The sequence below is a fragment of the Caretta caretta genome, chromosome 9 (assembly GCF_965140235.1).
Source record: "Caretta caretta isolate rCarCar2 chromosome 9, rCarCar1.hap1, whole genome shotgun sequence".
In the NCBI taxonomy this organism is placed as follows: Eukaryota; Metazoa; Chordata; order Testudines; family Cheloniidae; genus Caretta; species Caretta caretta.
Window position 1 is genome coordinate 55,331,026 of NC_134214.1, and position 25,802 is coordinate 55,356,827.

The window sequence follows — 25,802 nt, forward strand, 5'->3', positions numbered from 1 at the left end:
TGCAATTCAATCCATGTGTCATTTTACCACCCTGGGCTATCAATACCAAAAACTACATAATGTAATATTATAGGTGAGAATGTCATGGCACGAATTTAAGGAAATTTAAAATTATAGCCCACTCCCCGTGTCCAAATGGTCTAGTGTTCCTTGTTTTTGTTAATTTCATTTTATGCTGCCTCCAAATTTTCAGTTTTCAGTGACCTGCACAGAGGCCAGCAGGAAACCTGACAGGTTCTTAACCGAAGAAGGGGCCCAGGACCATTGCCACCACCCAGATGATTCACCCCCACAGGGCTTACACAGACAGACAAGGGACAGAAACTGGGATCCCTACCAGATGTACACATCCTTCCACTTTCAGCCCCCAAAAGGCTGGAGACAGTCTACTTTAAATAAGCAGAGAGCCACAGGGATAAAAGAAGGGCCTCTGGAACTCCCTAGTGGCTAGTCTCCCTGCAGCTCCATTAGTGCTGACTGGGGCAGCTAGCCTCAAAAAAATAAGACTAGGCCTCCTGATACTGGAATTTCCCAACTTCTGCCCACCTCCTTTCTAGATCAAAACAGACAATGTCAAAGAAGGAGCAAGCCATGTGGGAGAGAAAATGCCACTTCCTGATACCAGATTTCTCTCCCCTATATGTCATGCAGGGAACAGCCATACCCTGCCCACTACAGTACATGCCATCAGCCATTTCAAAGCTAACTTATGCACATATATGCGCATTAACATCTACTTTTTGTTTGGAGGATGTTGGCAGATACAAGGCAAACCGGTGCAATTCAGAAACCATAAAGAATGAAGAAAAACAATGATCTAGAGCTGACAATAAGCAGACTAAGATCTGTGAATGTTGAAGAAAGGTGGCCAAATGTCCCAGTTTACTACCGTTATCCTGGAAGATTATACTGAAACTAGGATTTTGTTCTGTTTTCACTATAATATTGGGACATCTGGTTCCGCTATATCTACTGACAATCTATCCTCCTTTCTCTCTCTCTATCTCTCACACACACACACTTGTTAATCTGGGATTGTAAATAATATCATCTCTCTGGTGTATAAATGGGAGAAATTAAACTGAAGAGCTATGTCAGAGCACCCCCATGAGCAGCTCCCAGCCACAGAACTCAAGATCTTAGGATTCTGAAAGCCTTAGTAAATCAGACAAGTAAGACCCTCATCGTGACTACAGCCCCAACCAGAGGAAAGGAAGTAGGACATGGGATAGTTGGAGGAAAAAGGAGAATGTGAATAAAACCCGGCAGAGTGAAATAATTAGGGTTCCTATTTAGAGACAACAAGAAAAGGAGTACTTGTGGCACCTTAGAGACTAACCAATTTATTTGAGCATAAGCTTTCGTGAGCTACAGCTCACTTCATCGGATGCATACTGTATGCAGCCACAGTATGCATCCGATGAAGTGAGCTGTAGCTCACGAAAGCTTATGCTCAAATAAATTGGTTAGTCTCTAAGGTGCCACAAGTACTCCTTTTCTTTTTGCGAATACAGACTAACACAGCTGTTACTCTGAAACCTATTTAGAGACAACAGATCACCACTCTTGAACAGTTTAAAGCTCTCAGTGATGTGTCTCTAGAAATAAATACTTCCACTTCATTAGGCTGAAAAAATTAAAAAACGGTTACTCACCTTTTGTAATTGTTATTCTTCGAGATATGTTGCTCATCTCTATTCCAGTTAGGTGCGTGCGCACACCATGTGCACAGCTGTCGGAAGTTTGTTCCCTAGCAGCTACCCGTTGGGCCGCCTGTGGAGCCCCCTGGAGTGGCGCCGGTATGGTTCTCTATATTCGACCCTGCCAGCCCCATCCCCCTTAAGTTCCTTCTTGCTGGCTACTCCAACAGAGGGGAAGGTGGGGGGGAATGGAATAGATATGAGCAACACATCTCGAAGAACAACAGTTATAAAAGGTGAGTAATCGTTTTTTCTTCTTCGAGTGCTTGCTCATATCAATTCCAGTTAGGTGACTCTCAAGCCTTACCTAGGAGGTGGGGTCGGAGTCAAGGTATTGCTGACCACAGTACCGCTCTACCGAAGGCCGCATCATTTCTGTATTGGTGGACGATGGCGTAATGCAACGTGAAAGTATGCACAGAAGACCACGTCACGGCCCTGCAGATTTCCTGGAGAGGTACTTGGGCTAGAAAGGCTGCCAACAAGGCCTGTGCCCTCGTGGAGTGAGCTGTAATAGCAGGTAGAGGAACTTTTCCCAAGTCATAACAGGTGCGGATACAAGTGGTGATCCAGGAGGAGAGCCGCTAAGAAGAGACTGGTAATCCCTTTATCCGTTCTGCTATTGCAAAAAAAAAAACCAAAACTGAGTTGTCTTTCCAAACAGCCTTGTTCGCTCGATGTAGAAAGCGAGTGCCCTCCTGACATCCAGCGAGTGCAGCTTTTGTTCTTGAAAGCTGTTGTCTGGCTTTGGGTAAAAGACAGGTAGGAAGATGTCCCGGCTAATATGAAAACGGGACACCACCTTGGGAAGGAAAGCTGGATGAGGCCTATGTTGAACCTTGTCTTTATGAAAAATTGTGTACAGGCGCTCTGAGGTGAGGGCCTGCAGCTCAGACACACATCATGCCAAGGTGATAGCCACCAGAAAAGTTACTTTCCAAGAGAGGTAAAGAAGTGGACAGGAGGGTTCAAAGGGAGGACCCATGAGGCGGGAGAGGTCTAGGTTAAGGCCCCAAGCCAGGATGGGGTGCTTTATCAGGGGATGTATCTTCTCCAGGCCTTTCAGAAAACGACCCACAATGGGATTAGCGAACACTGAACGACCAGAATCGCCTGGATGGAAGGCCGAGATGGCCGCAAGGTGGACCTTGAAAGAACCAAATGCAAGACGCTTGTCCTTTAGGTACATGAGATAGTCCAGGATAAAAGGAATGAGGGCCTGGGATGGGAGCACCTGCCTTTGGGCGCACCAGCTGGAGAATCTTTTCCATTTCGCCCTGTATGTGGCCCTAGTAGACGGTTTGCGGCTTTCCAGAAGGACCTGCCTCACCTGATCCAAACAGGCAAGCTCTGCCTGATTTAGCCAAGGATTCTCCAGGCCATGAGGTGCAGAGACAGAAGGTCTGAGTGAAGGAGGAGACTTTAGTTCTTTGTAATGAGGTCGGGAATGAGAGGTAGCCGTATCAGCAGCTGGACCAATAAGTCCATGAGAGTGGGGTACCAGTACTGGCGAAGCCAAGCTGGAGCCATCAAAATGATGTCCGCCTTGTCCCCGCGGATTTTGAGGAGCACTTTGTGGATCAGTGGAAATGGTGGGAAGGCGTATAGCAGCTGCCCATTCCATGGGATCATGAATGCATCTGCGATCGAGCCTGGACTGTGACTCCTGAAGGACCAAAAGGTTGGGCACTTCCTGTTGGCCCATGTGGCCAACAGGTTGATTTGGGGAAACCCCAAATGGAGTGAAGATGGAGTGGATGATGTCCGGGCGGATTGACCACTCGTATGTGAGGAAGCATCTGCTCAGTCTGTCCGCCAGAATGTTCTGAACGCCCAGCAGGTATGAAGGCTGGAGGAGAATGGAGTGGAATAAGTAAATTCCCATAGTAGGAGGGCTTCCTGACAGAGAAGAGACGAGTGGGCTCCGCCTTGCTTCGTTTACATAAAACATAGCCGTGGTGTTGTCTGTCATCACTGCTACGCAATGGCCCTGCAAGCGAGACAAGAATGCTTGGCAGGCGAGATGGATCACCCTGAGTTCTTTGATGTGGATATGTAGGGCCAATTCCTCTACTTGCCACAAGCCCTGAGTTGTTCGGCTCCCGAGGTGCATTCCTCAGCCCAACACGGGACGCGTCTGTAACTAAGGTCAGGGTGGGTTGGGGTGGGTGAAAAGGAACTCTGGCGCCTACTGCGTGAGGATTCAGCCACCATTGTAGTGAATCGAGGGTGTGCCAAGGGATGGTTAGCACTGTGTCCAGACTGTTGCGGCCCAGCTGATACACGGAAGCCAGCCACACTTGCAAGGGTCTGAGTTGCAGGCTGGCGTGTTGAACCAGGTATGTGCAGGCTGCCATATGGCCTAGCAGCCTAGACACTGCCTTGCTGTGGTGGTGGGGAAGCTGGAAAGACTGCTGATTATTTGTGAGAGGGACAGGTGACGCATCTCTGGCAGAAATCCTCTCGCTTGAGTCACGTCCAGAACAGTTCCAATGAACTCTATTCTTCGAGTTGGAGTGAGCACGGATTTGCTGATGTTGAGTATGAGACCTAGCTGGTCGACAGTGTCTCTGACTATATTCACCTGTGTTTCCACCTGCTGACAGGAGCGGCCCTGGAGGAGCCAGTCATCTAGGTAGGGGCAAGCATGTACATGGCGGCGACGGAGAAAAGCTACTACAACCGCCATGCACTTGATGAAGACACGAATAAATGGTCAGTTTTTAGAATGGAGAGAGGTAAATACAGATGTGCTTAGACCTGTACTATTCAACACATTCATAAGTGATCTGGTGACGACACAAGGTGCTGTGCAACACATTCATAAATGATCTGGAAGAAGGGGTAAACAGTGAGGTGGCAACATTTGCAGATGATACAAAACTACTCAAGATAGTTAAGTTTAAAGCAGACTGTGAAGACTTATAAAGGGATCTGACAAAACTGGGTGACTGGCAACAAAATAGCAGATGAAATTCAGTATTGGTAAATGCAAAGTAATGCACATTGAAAAATACAATCTCAACTATATAAAATGATGGGGTCTAAATCAGCTGTTACCACACAAAAAAGAGATCTTGGAGTCCCGTAGATAGTTCTCTGAAAACATCCACTCAATGTACAGCAGCAGTCAAAAAAGCTAACAGAATGTTGGGAATCATTAAGAAAGAGATAGATAATAAGACAGAAAATATCATATTGCCTCTATATAAATCCACGGTATGCCCACATCTTGAATACTTCGTGATCTGGTCACCCCATCTCAAAAAAGATATATTGGAATTGGAAAAGGTACAGAAAAGGGCAACAAAAATTATTAGGGGTATGGAACAGCTTCCATAGGAGGAGAGATTAATAAGACTGGGACTTTTCAGCCTGGAAAAGAGATGACTAAGCGGGGGGCTATGATAGAAGTCTATAAAATCATGACTGGGGTGGAGAAAGTAAATACGGAAGTATTATTTACTCCTTCTCATAACACAAGAACTAGGGGTCATCAAATGAAATTAATAGGCAGCAGGTTTAAAACAAACAAAAGGAAGTATTTCTTCACACAACACAATGGCTATTGGCCTCTGTTGGAAGACAGAATACTGCACTAGACGGACCATTGGTCTGACGCAGTATGGCCGTTCTTATGTTCTTAAATACACTATGAGCAAGAAAAAAGACTAAGGAAAGTGTAAGTCCTCTACTTAAAGGGAAAGGAGAATGACAATAAGGCAGTTGAGGTTTTTAATGAGGTGTTTAATGTCTATATTGCTTCAGTCTTTACTAGAAAGTTTATTGGTGATCAGATACTCAACACAATTAATATTAATAGAAAGAGGGAACAAGTCAAAATAGGGAAAGAACATCTTAAAAAATACTTAGATAAATTAGATGCATTCAAGTCGGCAGGGCCTGATGAAATCCATCCTAAGGTACATAAGATATAAATGAATCAATCTCGGCACCATTAACAATTAACTCAGAGTTTAGGGAGGATGGGTGAGTTCCCGAAGGACTAGAGAAGGGCAAAAGAGGATCTGGAGAATTACAGACCAGTCATCCTAACTTCAATACCTGGAAAGATACTGGAACAAATTATTAAACAATCAATTTGTAAGCATCTAGGAGGATAATGGGATTATAAGGAATAGCTAGCATGGATTTGTCAAGAAGAAAATCATGCCAATCTCATTTCCTTCGTTGACAAGAGTTATTGGCTTAGTGATAGGGAGGAAGCAGTAGATGTGATATATCTTTATTTTAAGTACAGCTTTTGATACAATCCCTACATGACACTCAAATTAAGGAAATGTATTCTAGATGAAATTACTATAAAATGGGTGTACAACTGGTTGAAAGACAACACTCAAAGAGTAGTTCTCAATGGTTTGCTATCTGACTAAGCAGACGTATCTAGGGAGATCCCGCTGGGGTCAGGCCTGGTCTGGTACTATTCAGTATCTCCATTAATGACTTGGGTAATGGAGTGAAGAGTATGCAGATGACACCACAGTAGGAGGGATTACAAACATTTTGGAGGACAGAATTATAATTCAAAACAACCTTGACAAATTTGAGAACTGGTCTGATTTCAACAAGATGAAATTCAGTAATATCAGTACAGAGTACTTCACTTAGGAAGAAAAATCAAATGCACAACTACAAAATGAGGAATAACTAGCTATGTGGTAATACTGCTGAGAAGGATATAGGGGTTGTAGTGGATCAAAAATTGAACATGACTCAACAATGTGATGTTGTTGCGAAAAAAGACCAATATTCTGGGATGTATTAACAGGAGTTTCGTACGTAAAACAAGGGAGGTGAGGCCTCCGCTGGAGTATTGCATCCAATTCTGGGCGCCACACTTTAGGGAAGCTCTGGATAAACTAGAGAGAAATCCAGAGGAGAGCAACAAAAATGGTAAAAGATTTAGAAAACCTGATCTATGAAGAAAAATTAAAAAACCAAGGGCATGTTTAGTCTTGAGAAAAGAAGACTGAGGGGAGACCTGATTCCAATCTTCAAATATTTTAAGGGCTGTTATAAAGAAGACTGTGATGAATTGATCTTCAATTCGTGCAGTAAGGGAGATTTAGGTTAGATATTAGGAAAATCTTTCTAGGGTAGTTAAACTATGGATTTGGTTACCAAGGGAGGTTATGGAATGCCCATCACTGGAGGTTTTTAAAACCTGCTGGACAAACACCTGTTTGGATGGATTGTCTAGGTTTACTTGGCCCTGCTTCAGCATAAGGGGCTGGACTGATGACTTGTCGAGGTCTCTTCTAGCCCTAGATTTCTATAATTCTATAACTCTATGATTTAACTATATAATCAGGGAGGGTAATACCACACAGATACCTGTACTTTTTATAAATATCATATACCCCCAATGTATTTCCCCGTTTTCCACATGTTTAGACAAATCTCTCTGTTCCTATCCTCTTAGCAGCCATGCTGACAGAGAGATCCTTGGCTGGGAGCAGAGAGGAAACATTGTTCTGTGGGATCAAATATGGCCAGACTTTCACACCAACTCCACCCGAGCAATTAGAGAACAAGATCTGCTACAGCTAGAAGAGAGTGATTAAGATCACGGAAGCTTTGCCTCTCCTGAGCTTGGTAAGGACCTTTGCTATTATAAAGAATGGGGAGAAACTGCAGACAGAACACAGAAGCTGCCAGTACCAATAAGGTTTTTGCAAGATGGGCTGTTCAGAAGAATGGTGAATAGATATATTTTTGGTGCCCTCCATTTGGGAATCCATTCCACTATCACTTGAGAATATTCCTGATATTCTATGAGCCACTGACTATTTGTGAGAGTCAACACCAGACAGTGTCTTTTCCTGACAGCCAAGTGGTTGTTGGGAGCATCTTGCAGGACAGTGCCCAACTACATATATATAAGGTTTCAAAAACAAAAGTCAGTATTGTATCCCTTTCTGCTTGTTGAGGTAGAATAGAGTTACCTGACCATTTGTAAAAACAACGAGGAGTCCTTGTGGCACCTTAGAGACTAACAAATTTATATGGGCATAAACTTTCCCTGTCCCATGAAAGCTTATGCCCAAATAAATGTGTTAGTCTCTAAGATGCCACAAGGACTGCTTGTTGTTTTTACTGATACAGACTAATTCGTCTGTTTCTCTGAAACCTGACCACTTGTGTAAATCAGGAGCATCTTTAGAGACCTTATGAGTGGGATTTTCAAAAGCACTCAGCGTTGGCCTAACTCTGCTTCCATTGAAGAAAACTGCCTAATTCATCAATGGGAGCAGAGTTAAGCTAATGTTGAGCACTTTGGAAAGTACCATCCCAGACCTTTGAAAGCCCCCTGCACATATAGAACCACACTCATACTCTGGTATATATGTTGTGGCAAAATACCTTACTCGCCTCAGTAGGCTCAGTTCTTTTTAGCCTTGGAGACTCAGGTTTGGGGCAAGGCAAAACCTTATAGGTGGCACAGGGTCCTGCTACTCCTCTCCTCAGTCAGTCCCTTGTGCTTGTTTTCTTTCCCTTCTGGGGAGCGAGAGCAGCCTCCCTACTGGGAAGGTTTGGTGTCTTGCTGCAAACAGCCTACTGGTAGCTTCCCTGGTCCTCTCACTCCTTCACTCTCCCCCTCCTACCACCGAGGGGAGGGTTTAAAAAGGTCCCAAGTAGTTGGAGTCAGCTGAACCTAATTGGTTACCTAGGAACCCCTTTTCCAGCTGAAACTTATTGCCCCATGGTTCTCTCTCCTCAGTGGATAGGGAGGGGCCTTTTAATCCCCTGGGACTAATTACTACCCCCCTTTTATAGCTGTTTGTCCTGGGTTTACCACAACGTGTAGGTCATGTGCGTTGCAGGCAGGATATATCCATGGTCATTAAAATTTAGACTGGAGGAATTTGGAAGCCCTTTTCTAATGGCAGATTATTAGTTATTTGCCATAAAGCTAGCAGGTCAGTTTTTCTCCAAGTCAGTGACTACAGCATATTATAAATAGGGGAAACATGTATGTTCTTTAAAACAAAAAAATTAACTAGTCTTTGATAAATGTGACTGCCATATTCTTTATCAAAGTCATTGAAAATAAACTCCCTATTGAACACTGTACAAAAGTCTATATATATTCAAAATAGATGAACAGAGAGGGTTGGTTCAAGTGTAAATTTTAGTAATGTTCTTAGTATATTTTAAAGTCTTTACAGCCATAGAACATGTCAGCAAAGACTCCAAACTATATACAAATCTGTGAAGTAAATGATGTGTATGAACTCCATACACTAAAACTATAATCATGTCTGAACTGTATTAACTTAAAGACCGTTGAACACCTACCCTCACCACCTTCTTGCTGAGAAATTAAAACATAAGGAAACACTTAAAAAACAAGTAGTACATCAATATTAACCAAAAAAAGAGGAAGTACAGGGAAAGACTTTATATTATTGTTGGAGTTCTGACCAACTTGGATGATTTGAGCAATCCTCACTGAAGGAGAATGAGATTTTCTGTTTTCAACTGCAATACTTAAAACAAGAAACCTGCTCATCTGAAACATCTGTTAGCGTTCAGGTCACAGAATTTCAAGCATACTTGAAATTGAAGCACATTTTACTTTTAAGACATTTAAAATAAAATGGAAAGCATTTACACATACTATTTCCCACACCCTTTTAAAGTCTTGAAAAGGAAAGCTATATTTTGTACAATTCCACAAAGGAAAAGTTAGTTGATTTAAAATATGAAAAACAATCCTTAGTTTCAGTTTTCATTCGTCCATACCTCAATACTTGCCTCCTAATTAATGTATTTTAAAACCAATAAAGCAGTTAATTCATTCTCAAAGAGCTATACATGCAATATAAGTTCTGTTAGAATTCTTCCATTCAAAATGTCCTTGTGCACAGCATGCCACAAGAATAGCTAAAATAAATTGTTCATGCAGACAAGTGACACTTTCAAAGTTCTCTGCATGAACGCACACACTGCAAGTTTTGTTTCTCAAGTCAATTTTTAAAGTAGGAGAGTGTGGAAAGGAGGTTCCAGTATTCAGCACTAACTTAAGAAAACCACTCTCTTGGTAGTTACCCAAAAACAGCTTTAAAAAACTGAACCTCCTTTTCCAGCAGTTGCAGGTTTAACATGGGACAAAAGACAATCACCACCACCACCAATGTCTTTTAGGGCCTAAAAATCTAGTTGACCTAAAAAAAGACTCAATTTAATATAGACTTTAGGTCAGCAGATAATGGCCTCAGCCATAGTTTAGCATGTCACCATGTTCTGGGCCATGGTCTGCAAAGACAGTATTTTGATGAAACTATTTACCAGGTAGCACCTGGCCATCAGTATGATTAGGTAGCAGATATTAGTATAAATCTAAGTTTCCCCAGTCTATTCTAGTATGGTACATGATGCACACAGAATGAACAGGCACTTGCTAGATGCATGACTGCACAGCTGATGCCAGTAAGTGTCTCTGTGATGCTGGCAAACCAGGTGCCAGCTCAAGCCAATGCCCTGGGCCTCACTGAACACTTACGAATGTATAGCTGGAAACCAGTCTTGCTTGCCCGTGCGTTAGCATTGTCAAAATAGATATTAGATGTCAAGTTGATAAGAATGTGTTTAGCCTTTTATAAAATGCCTGTAGGATGCTGCATGTATTGATCTCACTTATAATCTCTATAGCCCATGGTATAGATTTATATTGAGTGTTTGCCTTGTAAGCCTCTGTAATTGTGTAACTCAACAAACAGGAGGAGCAGCATTGATTAAGGTAAAGTGCTCAGCACACAACATGGTCCATTATTAGCAAATGACATGTATAGCATCAACGGACAGAGACCTTGTTGATTGTATTCCTAATTCTCTCCAGCAAGGAGAGACCTACACATGAACTCATCCCATCAGTTTGGAAACTGGAGTGGATAAAAATCCCTGATGAGGAGAAACAATCTCCTTCATGCTGTCTGGACACTGAAGTACAAAGATTCCTAAACATAAGCAAAGAAATCCCCATGCTGTTTGGCATGGGTTAGCCCTAAAACACATTTTGAATTGACAGATTACTACAACTGTGTCACCTTTTGAAACTCAGACAAACTCATTTCATAGAATCATAGCATATCAGGGTTGGAAGGGACCTCACAAGGTCATCTAGTCCAACCCCCTGCTCAAAGCAGGACCAATCCCCAATTTTTGCCCCAGATCCCTAAATGACCCCTCAAGGATTGAACTCACAACCCTGGGTTTAGCAGGCCAATGCTCAAACCACTGATGATAAACTTTTAGCTAATTTATTACAGGATTGGCTACCAACATTTTCTTTAGTGTGAGATCTAAGGTACAAATTGATCTGAGGTAAGTGACTGGTCTCTTGGGATGGGAAGCAACCTGAATATTTTGTGATTTTTGGTGTAAGTGACCATTTATCATATATTCCAGTTTGCGGTGGCAAGACAGACTGAAATGTCCAAGGGAATTGTCTGTGACTCCGTTATAAGCCTATTGTAGTACTTTGAGAGTTCAAATTTGTTACTGGGTTGGTGAAATGTAATTATAGAACATACAACCAGGTTGGATTGTCTGCCCTGCTTTTTGACAATCTGCCCTGAGATTGGCACACTCAGTCGTAAGCCACCTCAGACAGCGTGACGGTCCCACCAATTTTTTGTCAACTGTTCTCCTTGGGAGAGAATTCCTTTCCCAAGAGAGAAACCATTTGAATACACAGGAGCTATCATCTGGCATGCATAAGGAGATGTTCCTTTAAAAGGGAAACTTGCCATTGGCAATTCTACAGAACAATGAACTTAGTCTCTTCAGGAGAACCTCTCTCTATAGCTAGTACTACGCCTATTTATTTATTTTTCTAAGGTTGAAGAGGATGAAAGTTGGAAACTTGCACCATGGCTTTAAGCTAAAAAAGTCAGTTCATCTCAATTTCTTGTTGGTCAGTTTATATTGAAGAATTTCTAAAGAAACCTCCAAATACTAACTTTCTACAGTGTTCTGGGGCCATTTGCCAAAGACCTCCTTCCTTAACGTAAGACTCCGCAGACTACTGTCAGCAACGGAAAAAAATAACTCCAAAAATTATTACAGAAAGCAAATGAGTATCCAATTTGATCCTGTTCTAGAAGCGGAATGTCTTTTACATGGTTGAAGAATTAGGCTGCACATGCTAGATTTCAAATGATATTGGCTCACATTTCCATCCTTTCTTTGGGCCTTTGATGAAAAATAAAGCAGAGAATGTCCGTGCTGCAACTCTCTCTTATTGGGCAAAGACTGGAAGCAATTTCACCACAGAGATTGTCCTCCTCCTACATAATGGGTGTAGTAAACCAGAACATTCCTGTTTCTTTCTACATCAAAACAACCTAAGCTAAACAAAGCTCCAACAAAGTGACTGATACTCTTCACCTAAAACTAACAGCATCTGATCCAATCTACCCAGATGTATATCATTGCAAAGTGACAGGTTCTCAGTAATTTGAAGTTCCACCCAGAATAAGGTTTACAAGTCCAAATATGAACCCTTTATTTCCTTCTTCCAAAAAATATTTTCCAAATATCCCCTAAATAACTAAATAGATAGCTGCCTTCTGAATCCATGTTGAACAGGGCCGTTAGTCATGGCTTATCACAACACAACTAAGGACTTTAGATTTCCCGCATTCCAGACATTAGCTGGTATCAGACTCAAGTTTGTGTATACACTTCACACGATCTGTAGAGATGGCGTGCCACATTTAGAGAAGGATATCTCAAAGATGTTAAGAATGTAATCCCCTACTGCAGAGTCCATAAGGAACAAGACCAAGATTGTGTGGTTTATGGCTACTACGTGTTACCACAATGGAAGCAATTGAGTGCTTTATCGTTTTGTGGTCTAACACAACACAAGATAGTCACATTTTATAAATTAACTGTATCAAAGAAAAGCATATATTGGGGTTTAGATACAAGGAAGGCTTATAAGGAGGAAAATAAGTTTTCCATTTGTTGGCTGTCTTAGAGCTTAATCATATATGAGATACTGAACACACTCAGCCTCCACTTAAGTGAATGGACGTGGGTATTCAAACCTCACAGAACGGAGACTTTATGGACAAATAGCAAGCAATTCACTGGACAAGATTTACGTCTCTGAGGACGCAGCAAGTTAGCTTTCTAGAAAAAAAAACATCTACATTTAATTCAAAATAGCCCACAAAGCATGCAGTAATTCAATAGGGTAGTAAAACTATGAATGCCATATATTCTAGAAATTTTTGATACTATTAGAGGGCTTGAAGCCATCTTGAAGGTTTGAGTTTGTAGATGTATGTTTAATCAACTATGTATGGTAATGACAAGCACAAAACCAGCAAACCTGACTATAAAAATCAAGTAACAACTATGAAAACAAACCAAATTAAATTCCTGAAAATTAAAGGAAAACTTTTAAAAAAAATTAAATATGTACTTACTTCGTACTTGTTTAATGACAGGTTTCATAGGTTCAAGCCAAATCTGGAAGTGAGACAAAAGTTAAAAATTAATATCCATACTCTAATGCTACATAAATGTTGTAAAAAGAAAAGGAGTACTTGTGGCACCTTAGAGACTAACAAATTTATTTGAGAATAAGCTTTCGTGAGCTACAGCTCACTTCATCGGATGCATTCAGTGGAAAATACAGTGGGGAGGTTTATATACACAGAGAACATGAAACAATGGGTGTTACCATACACACTGTAAGGAGAGTGATCACTTAAGATGAGTTAATACCAGCAGGAGAGCGGGGCGTGGGGGGGGACCTTTTGTAGTGATAATCAAGGTGGGCCATTTCCAGCAGTTCACAAGAACGTCTGAGGAACAGTGGAGGGGGGAATAAACATGGGGAAATAGTTTTACTTTGTGTAGCTCATGAAAGCTTATGCTCAAATAAATTTGTTAGTCTCTAAGGTGCCACAAGTACTCCTTTTCTTTTTGCGAATACAGACTAACATGGCTGCTACTCTGAAACCTGTCATAAATGTTGTAAAACATCAAAACCAAAAACCAACTGTAAGAAGTACTTACTAAATGAACATGTATTTCTCCCTCCCTATTTCACTGAATAGCCTAACAATTTTCTTCCACCAGTTAAACAAATATGCTTAGCCATGATTTAATCTTAAGAAGTAGGTCAGGGGTGGCCAACCTGTGGCTCCAGAGTCACATGCGGCTCTTCAGAAGTTTATATGCGGCTCCTTGCATAGGCATTGACTCCGGGACTGGAGCTACAAGTGCCAACTTTCCAATGTGTCGGGGAGTGCTCACTGCTCAACCCCGGCTCTGCCACAGGCCTTTCCCCCACTCCACCCCTTCCCCGAGCCTGCCTTGCCCTCACTCCTCTCCCCCCACAAAGCCTTAAAACAGCTGATTGGGAGGGGCAGGGAGGGAGGGGGAGGTGCTGATTGGCAGGGCTGTCGGTGGGTAGTAGGCACTGGGAGCAGGGTGGGGGAGCTGATGGAGGGCTGCTGACTTATTACTGTGGCTCTTTGGCAATGTACATTGGTAAATTCTAGCTCCTTCTCAAGCTCAGGTTGGCCACCCCTGAAGTAGGTATATATCAACAACAAAGATATGTTGCAAAAAAAACCACTGTGATAAGTATAGTGCTAAGTTTCCTTCGTCAATGTATGGAAGGAGTCACACGAGAAAGGGAGCAAACTGTGCCACCAATGCTGAAAGGAGTGGGCCATGGAACCATGTTGAAACCACACCATTGCACACAAACATCAAAAAGTGTGTGGAATTTGGGCAACTCATACCTTTAGATTCTCAGCTTTACATGTATGATGGAGGCTAAGTGCCAGCCCTCCCCTTTCCCTTCTACATTTGGCCTGGCTCACTTAACTATGGTGATGCAAAGCTTGACTAAAAAGTGTGACTTCATAGTTTTCCACAAAATTATTCCTCTTTTATAGCGAAAGAAAGTATAATCCCTACATATGTGCACTCATATTTTTAAAAAGCTACCACCAATATAAACACTGAAAAAACATCAACAGCAGCAATGAAAGACATTAACTAGACCAAATTACGCCTGCGTAATGTTGTGTGGAGACTCTGCATTTTGAGCAACTTAATTTTCACAGAGGGAGGGTATTACATCTTTGAATTTTCAGACAAAAATTAATAAATTTTGAATATATAGGGGCAGCATAAATAGAACAAAAAACCTATAACATTCATCATAGTCTGGAATATATACTTTGAAGCTACAATACCGTGTAAAGATAATAAAGAAGAGTCTGTGTGTGGTCAATTCCTTCTCTTAAAACACAAAGTTGGTAAAGAAGCCATTCAAAAAGTTCCTATGCTTCTGATGTAAATTTTGAGAAAGGAAAGGACTGAGTTCAAACAATACAAGGAGAATAAGGAATAAAAGAAAAAAGAGCAATTGGCAATATCTAGGCTGATAGCCCACAAGATTTAATTAATGTGATCAAACACCTTTATTGAGTAGAAGCATCAGTAAATGGATAATTTATTTTTATTTTGGGATGGAGGGGGAGTAAGATGAATCAGATTCTCTTCCTATGTATCTTTTTAAATTACATATTTTGTGAAGTAGTACATTGACCTGATTGATAGGTGAACCAGCTTTATAGCCACAAGTATACACAAACTTCTTCTGACTGTCAGGTGGCAGCATTCATCCAAGCTGAATTCTTTTTATAATGAATTAATCAGGAACCATGACATACCCAATATGACTGGATGTTCTGGAACTCAATTCCAAAGTAGTCGGACTCAACCAAATTCAAATGCTTATAAACCTCTGTCAGCAACGTCTGGCCATAGCACTTTGACTGGAAGAGTAAAAATAAGAAGTATAACAAGATTAAGTATAATTCAAAGTTTATTACAAAGTGGAAACAAAATGTATTAACTTTTAAAAGCAGTGGAAAAAATGTTTCAAAACACTTTTGTATTACTGATCACTAATATTACTGTAGCATTTGAAAGCCCCAACCAGCATTAGTGTGTGTTTGTACAGAGCCTAACTCAGTTAAAATTACAAGTGGGTATTTCAATAAATTAGCACAGATCCTGAGTGCACCTGAAGGGGGAGAGGAGAGATAGTTTTAAACCAGAGCAGCAATATAAGTTATAACACCTTAGTGCTACTCTAATTTATAATTACTTGCAATTGCACAGAGTTGGCTATGCTGAATGAGAATTCACCGTCAACTAGGAAATCCTCAGCTGGCAACTTGAGGCAGCTTTAAGTCCCCCTTGTACTTCCAGAGCAATACAGTGGGACTTAGTGGGGCCAAAGATATGGCCTCTAATGTATATTTGAAAAGATTCACAGGATGCTGGTCCACGAATGAGCTGGAGGTCCCACACACAAGTCCCTCACTGACAGAGCTAGAATATGGGCTCTGTGATGGAGAATCTCAGCTTTCATGTCTAGCTTTTTTTCTTGCAAGGACATCCAGGAAAAAATACAACATGATTGCTAAGGTCTTAAGGTATACACACCTGGGCTCCACTTCTGTGTCAGGAAGCTTCTGGAGCCTAAAGATCTCCATCTCTCTCACACATGCTGTGTGTGTAAAATTAATTTGCGACACATCCCAAATATATCAACTCGCTAACTTTCCCCACAATCTTTATACCAATTTTGCACAGAGACACAACCATCATGGATACAAATTGATTATGTTAAGTGGAGGAAACAGCAAAAAATTTCATAACCTACCCAAAAGGCTAAAGTTGGACCTACTTATTCAAATTTTCAGCTGTCTCTCTGCTCCCACTATTGCATGACTAACAGCTGCTGCAAGGGGGAACGCCTTTCGTGAATTCCCCCATCAGTCAGTGTATCTAGATTGCATGGGAAATATTCCACATGGTGGATATAGGGATGAGGAAACTTACAGCTCCAGCAACACAAAAGGAAAAGAGATAAGGAAAGAGACAAGGCTAAGCTGAAGCCACATGGGGCAGAAGTTCTGTAGCCACCGAAAACCCATCTCTCTCACTGAGCTAGGTCTATCATAAGCACCAACTAGGAGAGCTTACACACTCAAAAACCAAACGGAATCTATTCTCCAAGTTAAGAATCTAGCTCACTACCAGAGAGAACCTGACCCACATCCAACCAACCAACTCAAAACCAGATACTATGACTGCTTGCCTACCACCATTGCTGCCAGCAGAGGCCACAGTACAAAACATCTGTCACTATCAATGTTGATGGAAGGTAGCCAGGTAGAGGAGCCACCTAAAGGAACCTACTTGAGATGGAAGGACAAGGGATAAGCAAGGCAGGACAAGAAATACTTGTACCTTGGGGGGAGGGGAGAGAATCAGAGAATGATTAGTTTGGGGAGTGAGGAAATATGGAATACATACATTTTTATTTAACAAGATAAGGAGGAAGAGTATGGAACTAATGGATTTTTGGATGGGGCAGGAATATATTTCACCCTGGGAAATGCATGTATGAATGAATGAGGTGGAACATTTTTGAGGAAGCACTTTGTTCAAATTTTGGCAGCACATCGCTGTGCTATCACTGTATAAAACACTGCAATACAAACTAAATGAGAAATGGAAACTCAAACCACAGCCCCCACCCTCTATAAAAAGGTGTTTTCTAGAAAACACAATTCTAGTTTTTCCCTTTCTGTTTATTAATATTTATGTTCAAGACTCAGTGATAATGATCAGTTTCTCCTTCAGTCTAGATTTCAGCAGGTAATTCTGGTGCTGTGAAGGAGAACGTCCAATATGCCCTTGATAAAGTATTTTACCTTAGTCTTGGTAGTAAGATTTTCCAGTTGAGTACCCTAAAGGAATCTGTATTGCTCAAAAGAGATTGTGTATACTTGAATGAGTCAGATCTCTGGATGTTCATATGATTTTGGTTAAAAACAAACAAAGGAAGTATTTCTTCACACAACGTACAGTCAACCTGTGGAAACCTTTGCCAGAGGATGCTGTAAAGGCCAAGACTATAACAGGGTTCAAAAAAGAACTACATAAATTCATGGAGGATAGGTTCATCAATGGCTATTAGCCAGGAAGAGCAGGGATGATGTCCCTAGCTTCTGTTTGCCAGAAGCTGTGAATGAGCGGCAAGGAATGGATCACTTGATGATTACCTGTTCTGTTCATTCCCTCTGTGGCACCTGGCATTGGCCACTGTCGGAAGACAGGATACTGGGCTAGATGAACCTTTGGTCTGACCCAGTATGGCCGTTCTTATGTAATTAATATTTCTTATCAGAATGGAAAACTTCTTCAAAAACATATGTTTACTGCCATTTTAATACGTTGGTCAATTTTATTTATTCAGTGCACTCTGCATATAAACAACTTTTTCTAAGTAAATAATTTGAAGAATTGTTAAATTATGTTGTTTCTTATGCCTCTTCTCTCAATGTCTTCATCAGTAGGTTTAATAGGTAACAGGAAGCTAACTTCTATTTAAAAACTGCTAAATTCATATATAATTACAGTACTAATTATAGCAAGGTAGAATACAGAAGATTTTTGGTAAAGAATCATGTTGTTTGAATGTTTTCATTTTCAAGTTTGCCCTACTGTAGGAATCCCTCTCCAAAGCTTAGAAGGCACTATAATACTGAAATCTAGTCAATTTCAAAACAAAAAAGTAGAAAATGTTCAGGTACTAAACCTGCCTCCTGAGTTCTCCTGTCTTTTTTTAAAAACAAATTATTTTCTTTTTTCCTATTTCCCAAATACTTCTTTCTCTCTCCACACCTTGTGTGAAAGACACTCACAGGGGAAAAGTGACCAACTTAACTGACTATACAGGGAAACAATAAAATTTGTAAATTATATAAAGTACTATCAAATTGTTAAAAATGAAAAACATGGAGAAAAATATTTCTCCCATCTTTTAATTACAGTAGCTCTGGAGTTACTAGCAACAGTACTAAGTAAAAATTCAGATAGCAATGTGATCGTTAAGTTGACTGCGTTCCCTTTAAATATAAAATGTATCAAACAATGTTGCATTTACAAACAGTAGGATTAAGTAATGTGTTGATGAAAATAAGTTAGAAAAGCTTGGGACCGAACAAAGTATTTCATTATTCTTTGTTTCAAGTCCTGTGGGAAAATTTTGCCTGGGAGAATTTGATTTAGTTTCTCAAGTTGTTTGTTGCATTTACCCATTTCCAGTTCATCTGCCAAGATACAACTCCACTGTTTGACAAGACTCCTAAGTCTTTTGATTTTGTAAATTTCAAAATTAGATTTCGTACTGTCAATTTCATATCAGTTATGCCTGCATAAGAGCTGCACCAGGCAAGTTCTCTTAAACATGTTCTATAATGTGCTTAGAATTTTGATAGTGTAGGAAACTGTGTATATGAATGCATACTAGATTCTTTAAAGGTCACAAACATTTCAATAGGAATTCCTCATTATTGCACACATCAAGTTCTGAAATTGTCGCATTCCTTATGCTCTGCCAACAGTCTACTACAACTAACATTACAGAATTATTATAGAAGTTCATAAAGATTTCTGTAAAAGAAAAATAAAGTGGCAGGCAGATAAAAGGATACGGTGCTTCAGCTTTAGACACAATTACTTACTTTTAATAATAAAATTCATGTTCCGAAAGGAAATCGAATCAGCAACATATAGTAAAATTTGTATGAACTTGAATATTCAGTTCAGGCTTGAAGAGACACCCAAAAGTGTTCAAATACTGCAAATTTCTCATCATAGGCGCAATCCTGGTTTGACCTCAGTGGGAGTTACAGGTGTCTAGCCCTTCAGGATTTGGAATTACATGGGCCAAATACTGTCACGACTAAGCTTCTGCCATGGCAGTTGTATACATACATTGAGGGCAAAACCTGGCCCTATGAACTTCAGCTGTGGTGTTATAACAATGTTTCACAAAGGGGCTCTGTTGAGATTATCAAATCTATATTTCTGCAGAATTATTAGAGTTCTAGAAATAATTCTGATTAGACTTTAAAGTCATAAGGGCCCGATCACCTTTCCTGCAAAAATAATATATCTTAGAAAGTGGACCATATGGGAGGAAGATTCCACAAGGCATTGGTCCATGAAGAACTGGGAAGGAGTTTAGTCCAGAAGCCATGGCAATCCATGCAGAGGGCCCTATGCCTTCACATTCCCTCCTGGCCCTGCACCACTCCAACCCCCCCCCCCCGATTCTCTACTTGCTGCTGCCCCAAAAAACCTCCTTAAAGAGGACCCCACAGAATAAAGGGTCTTTGGGAGAAAAATAATACATCCTTGGGCTACACTACCCTTTGAGCAAATTCCCTGTCACATTAACAGAAGGACAATCTATTTAGTTACACTTATCTCTACAGCCCTGCCTCCCTGACAATACAGATTACTGTCCAGGAATCTGGAGTCAAATGGGATCTCTTACAGGTTGAGATTGCAGAGGAAAGCATTGCTCCTGCAAAAATATTCAGTGGTAATAAATCCGGCACCAATTTTGTACCAAAACTGAAAGACCAATAAACTTTCTACCTCTTTTTTGTTTTGCTTACTAAATGGAATATGTAATGAATACAATCTGCAATTCTACATCCCAACGGAAGCACACTGGTACATTTTCCATTGCCGGGTAAATTAGTGAATGGATTGATTTTCATATTTGTATTTCCTTTATGAAGTGCCCAATCTGTAATCTCCAAAATTATTTTATTGTAAATCAGACAGCAAACTTGTGACAAAAACGAATACTTTTGATTCAACACAACTGATAGCAGTGTTCATGGAAAAGAGAAGTCTCACCAGCATTCTTCCAGGGCACAAGCTGAATTCAGAGAACGTACCTCTGAGTGATAAATTAGTATCAGTGATAGCTGGAAATGCATCTCATCCACTGGGTGTTGTGTGATTTAGCTGTCTAAGGGATAAGCAACAGAAAAGTAGTGTTACGTTCTTCCACCTCTTCTGGGGCCAGATTACAATTATTTTGGGCTGTGTACGTGTCAGACTCACATTATTACATCTATATTTTCACTTTCAAAAGTATTCTTTTCCCCACAATGAGTCTGAAAGAAAGCAACCTGTTTCTAACCTAAACAAAGTACAAACACAACACATTTAAACTTCCCTCCAAGAGATTAACCTCCATAGCCTTAACAAATTATTAGGGCTGTTGATTAATCGCAGTTAACTCACACGATTAACTCAAAAAAATTAATCGCGATTTATCACAGTTTTAAATCGCACTGTTAAACAACAGAATACCAATTGAAATGCATTATATATTTTGGATGATTTTCTCCATTTTCATATATATATATATATATATATATATATATATATATATAGTATTCTGTGTTGTAATTGAAATCAAAGTGTATATTATTTTTATTATAAATATTTGGACTGTAAAAATGATAAACAAAAGAAATAATATTTTTCAATTCACCTTATACAAGTTTGTAGTGCAATCTCTTTGTCATGAAATTACAACCTTTAAAAAGTAAATTTTGTGATCCATAACCACACTCAAAAACAAAACAATATAAAACTTCAGAGCCTACAAGTCCACTCAGTCCTACTCCTTGTTCAGCCAATTGCTAAAACAAGTTTGTTTACATTTACAGGGGATAAAGCTGCCCTCTTCTTATTTACAATGTCACTAGAAAGTGAGAACAGGCATTTGCATGGCATTTTTGTAGCCTGCACTGAAAGGTATTTACATGCCAGATATGCTAAACATTTGTATACTTCTCCATGCTTCGGTCACTATTCCAGAGGACATGCTGATAATGCTTGTTAAACAAAAATGCATTAATTAAATTTGTGACTGAACTCCTTGAGGAGAACTGTATGTCTCCTGCTGTGTTTTACCGTATTCTGCCATATATTTCATGTTCTAGTAGTCTCAGATGATGACCCAGCAAGTGTTGTTCATCTTAAGAACACTTTCACTGCAGATTTGACAAAATACAAAGAAGGTACTGTGATGGGGAAAGGCCAGATGGCTATAGTAAAGTAATCCTGTTGGGATCCACAGCTAAAGAAACTCCCCCCAGCCTAAGGGGAGGATCCACAGGTCCAGGATTCCAAATAATTGCAGGGGACAACTAAGAAGATAACAGGAACCAGAGAGAGGTCACAGGGCTAAATGAAGGGAACCTAAGGGGGCCACTGAGCAGATAACCCCGGACAGTGCCCACTGCTCCTCGAAGGTGTCAAGGGAGCCAGCGGACGTCACCCAGAGGAACTCTGCCTGGATGCGTGAACGAACTGAAGAACGGAAATACGCCCCACAGTCACAGGAGACCCCATCGGCCAACCTCTCCCTGGTTTTGTAGATGGCCATTTTGGCCAGGGCTAGGAGGAGGCTGACAAGGAGGTCCCGCGACTTTGTGGGGCCTCGGATAGGGAGTGTGTAGTTGTCCGGAGGCTGGCCAGGAAGCCTAGGACCGGTATGACAGACTTATGTTACCAATCTGCCTGAGGCGTTAGGTGATCAGGCTGAGGCTGCAGGATTGTTAGGGGAGGAGATGATGGAGCACACCAAGTAACTGAGTTTTAAAGCTTTATTGATAAAATAATAAAACAGCGGAGAGCGCTGGGAGTTCCCCCACGTCACTCAGAGGAAGGAAGAAAGCGTTTGTGCCCCAAGCCCTAACCCACTTTCATACTCACACCCGCACTATCCGAGGCTGGCCAAGCCTGGGCGTAACGTAAGAAGAAGAGGGGGAGGGGTGGACAGGAGTTCTTGTCCCGGGCACGGGTCGTCCAGGGTCCGTTGCTGATCTCCGATTTGCCTCAGTTCCCAGGAGAGTTTTTAAGTCCCTGGGGTCTCATGGGTGCGTCTCCTTCCGGGATCTTTGTTCCCCAAGCGCTGTGTACCAGTTCAAACCGGCCGGCCATGGTTCCCTCAGCTTTCCCAAAACACACCAGCTTCAGGGCCGTGAGAGGCTTATTTTTCTCTCAGTGACCTTGTTGTCTCACTCCTTTTTGCGGCCTCTGTAATTTTGTTCAGCAACTCTCCTTTCTCAGAGCTGGTTGGGGGGGGGGTGGACTCCCCACTTCTGTCTTGGCAGGTATCAGAGTGTGTGCAATGGCCTTGGGCTGGAGTCAGCTCCTTATCTTTGGGTTTAGCTGGAACATCAAGTTAACCCGTTCCTTTCTCCTTTCCCCCCCATTCGGCCTTTCGCCACCTGTAAAGAAACCTTTCATTCTGCATTCATAACTTTAACCCTTTTCAAAATTCTTTCCAATACATACAACAGCATTAGCAATAATATGAGGCTGGTGTTTACTCAGGGGACCCCCTCGGGGAGGCAGCCATCTTGTGACACCGGGACCAGGATGTTGAGCTGGTGCCTGAGCATGGACAGGACTAGCTGATTGAGCACCAGTGCCCTCCCTCAGTGGGAGAGGCACCAGGAGTAGTCCAGTCCATTTCCGGAGCCACTCTGCCACCCTGCACTCTAAACCTTGTCGATTCTCTGGCGGAGATGGATGTATGGCAGAAAGGTAAATGCCAAGATAGAGCAGCGGACCCACGCTCCACCAGATGGCCTGAAGCGTGGGCGGGAGGGAGCTCACCTGCCACCCGTCCCTGACCACCATGCAAGAGCTCTTGACCCAGCTGACCCAGAAAGAGGCTGCCGAGTAGATGGCCTGGCAAGCCTCCACCCGCACCAAGTCGCCCGGGTCCTGGACCACGAGGAGCACGTCATTGGCGTACGCCGACAGGACCAGCCGCAGCTCCGGCTCTTCCAGCAACAACCCCGTCAGCCTCCGACAGAAGCGACAGAGGAAGGGCTCGATCACCAGAATGTACAGCTGGCCTGAGAGGGGGCACCCCTGCCGTACTCCCCACCCGAAGCTGACCGGCTCGGTCAGGGTCCAGTTGAGCCTGACCAGGAACTCCGCACTGGCGTACCGCAACTGGAGAAAGGCCACAAACTGGGGTCCAAAGCCAAAATGCTCACAGAGTGCCCAGGAGATACCATGGTCCACCCCGTTGAACGCTCCTGATCAGGGACAGAAGGGCGAATGACAGACCATCCCTACACCCGAGCTCCAAGAGATCCTGGACCAAATAGAGATTATCAAAGATGGTACCGCCCCAGACGGTGTAGGTCTGGTCGAGGTGGACCACGTTTGCCAGCACGGACCCCAGCCACAGCGAGATGGCCTTCACTACAATTTTGTAGTCTGTGCTGAGGAGCAAGACGGGATGTCAATTCTGAAGGTCGCGGGGGGCCCCCTTCTTTGGGAGCCAGGCGAGCACGGCTTGCCTGCAAAACAGGGGGAGAACTCCGCTTGCCAAGGACTCAATACAGACTGTGACAAGGTCCGGGCCAAGGACATCCCAGAACACGCGGTAGAACTCCACGGTCAGCCCGTCCATCCCCGGGGATTTATTGGTGGGCATGCAACGGAGGGCTTCTGAGAACTTGGCCAGAGTGAGAGGCAGCTCTAGCCTGCCACAGTCACCCACGCTGACCGTCGGGAGTCCGTTCCAGAGCATTCTGCAAGCATCGGGATTGGTCAAATCCGGGGAGAAAAGGCCCATGTAGAAGGGGATGGAGTTGCAGTGGGGGAGATTTAGGTTGGATATTAGGAAAAACTTTTTTACTAGGAGGGTGGTGAAACACTAGAATGCGTTACTTAGGGAGGTGGTGGAATCTCCTTCCTTAGAAGTTTTTAAGGTCAGGCTTGACAAAGCCCTGGCTGGTATGATTTAATTGGGGATTGGTCCTGCTTTGAGCAGGGGGTTGGACTAGATGACCTCCTGAGGTCCCTTCCAACCCGGATATTCTATGATTCTATTCTATGATAAGGCCCTGGCCCTCCCGCGCATCTCCTCTGGACCCATGAGGGGGGTGCCATTCTCTGCCAGGAGGCAGGTGACGTGCTTCTTGGCCCCCCTCCATTTCTCCAGGGCATAGAAGAAGTGGGAGCCGTGATCCATCTCCCAGAGGAGGCAGATGCAGGGTTGAACAAAGTCACCCCAGGCCCGATGGTCCTTGAGGGCCCGGAGCTCTTCCCGCTTCTTCCAGCACACTCCGCAGAGGAATGGATCCTCGGGGCTGGCGGACAGACGCCTCTCTAGCTCTAAGACCTCCCGTTCCAATTCCTCTATCACCGCATCCATCCGTCGGGTGTAGTTATGGCAGAAGAGCCGGGCGCGCACCTTCCCCATGTCCCACCATCACTGCACCAAGGGAAAGGCACGCCTCTGCCCTCGCCAGGCAAGTCAGAACTCCCAGAAGGATGCCACGAAGCCCACATCCTCCAACAAGCTGTTATTAAAGTGCAAATAGGCCGGCCCTGGCCTCTCCGCGCAGAGAGAGACCGTCACGGTCTCCAGATGGTGATCTGAGAATGGGGCCAGTTGGATGCTGGAGGAGTGGGCCCGAGAAAGGTGACAGCGTGATAAGTAAATGCGGTCCAACCCAGAGTGGCATGACCAATGGGCGTCCACCCAGACAAAGGTGAACATTGAGACTTTGTCCGTGTGGTGGTTGCGCCAGATGTCCACCAGGAAGTGACATCTGGCGCAACCATCGCTGGAGAGCGAGCTGCACCTTGTTGCAGAACCCACGGACGTCTTCGAGAAACTCCCGCACCTCTTCTCGCGGGGGGGGGGGGGAGCAGGGTCACAGGCCCCTGGCCGTCCTCCGGTGGGGCCCCTATCACAGCCCCATGGCCTACGAAGACGGACAGGCAGGGGGTGGACCCCTGGCGTGGCACCCAATGTGCCAGCACCATAGGGCCCGCCTCAAGCCTCAGCGTAATAGGGGGTGGTGGAGGGAAAATAGCAGCCCCTAGGGGTCGGGACAGGAGAACACGAAGGCTGCTTCCTGGGGGTTGTCCTCTGGGAAGGGGAAGGAGACAGCCCAAGGGGCAGCAGCAGCATGGGAGGTGGTGGGGAGGGGGCCGGAGTCGGCACCAAGGGCAGGGGAGAGGTCAGGAATAGGGTCAGGGAGAGGGGTGGAAGTGGGATCATGGGCCCCAGCAGCACCTTCAGACCACTGAGTGTCATCTCCTCCCTGGACTGTAAACTGACAAACCTTTAATTCTCTGGATCTATTAGAAGAGCTGAGAGGCGGTGGGTTGCTC

General features: G+C 43.0%; 1 protein-coding gene across 14 annotated transcripts in view; it reads right to left on the minus strand.

Annotated features, from left to right (window-relative positions):
* The window catches only part of FARP2 (FERM, ARH/RhoGEF and pleckstrin domain protein 2), a 213,956-nt gene that overhangs the window by 129,734 nt on the left and 58,420 nt on the right, over positions 1–25,802 (minus strand). For 13 of the 14 annotated variants that reach the window (XR_012669925.1, XR_012669926.1, XM_075132309.1 and 10 more), the window contains 2 exons: positions 15,431–15,535; positions 13,163–13,205 (listed from right to left, as the gene is read on the minus strand). Coding sequence is in view for 12 of the 14 variants with exons in the window: in XM_075132309.1 (XP_074988410.1) it covers positions 13,163–13,205; positions 15,431–15,535 (148 nt within the window). In the remaining 2 variants the exon portion in view is untranslated. The remainder of the gene's footprint in view (positions 1–13,162; positions 13,206–15,430; positions 15,536–25,802) is intronic. The other variant, XM_075132313.1, reaches the window with a different exon arrangement.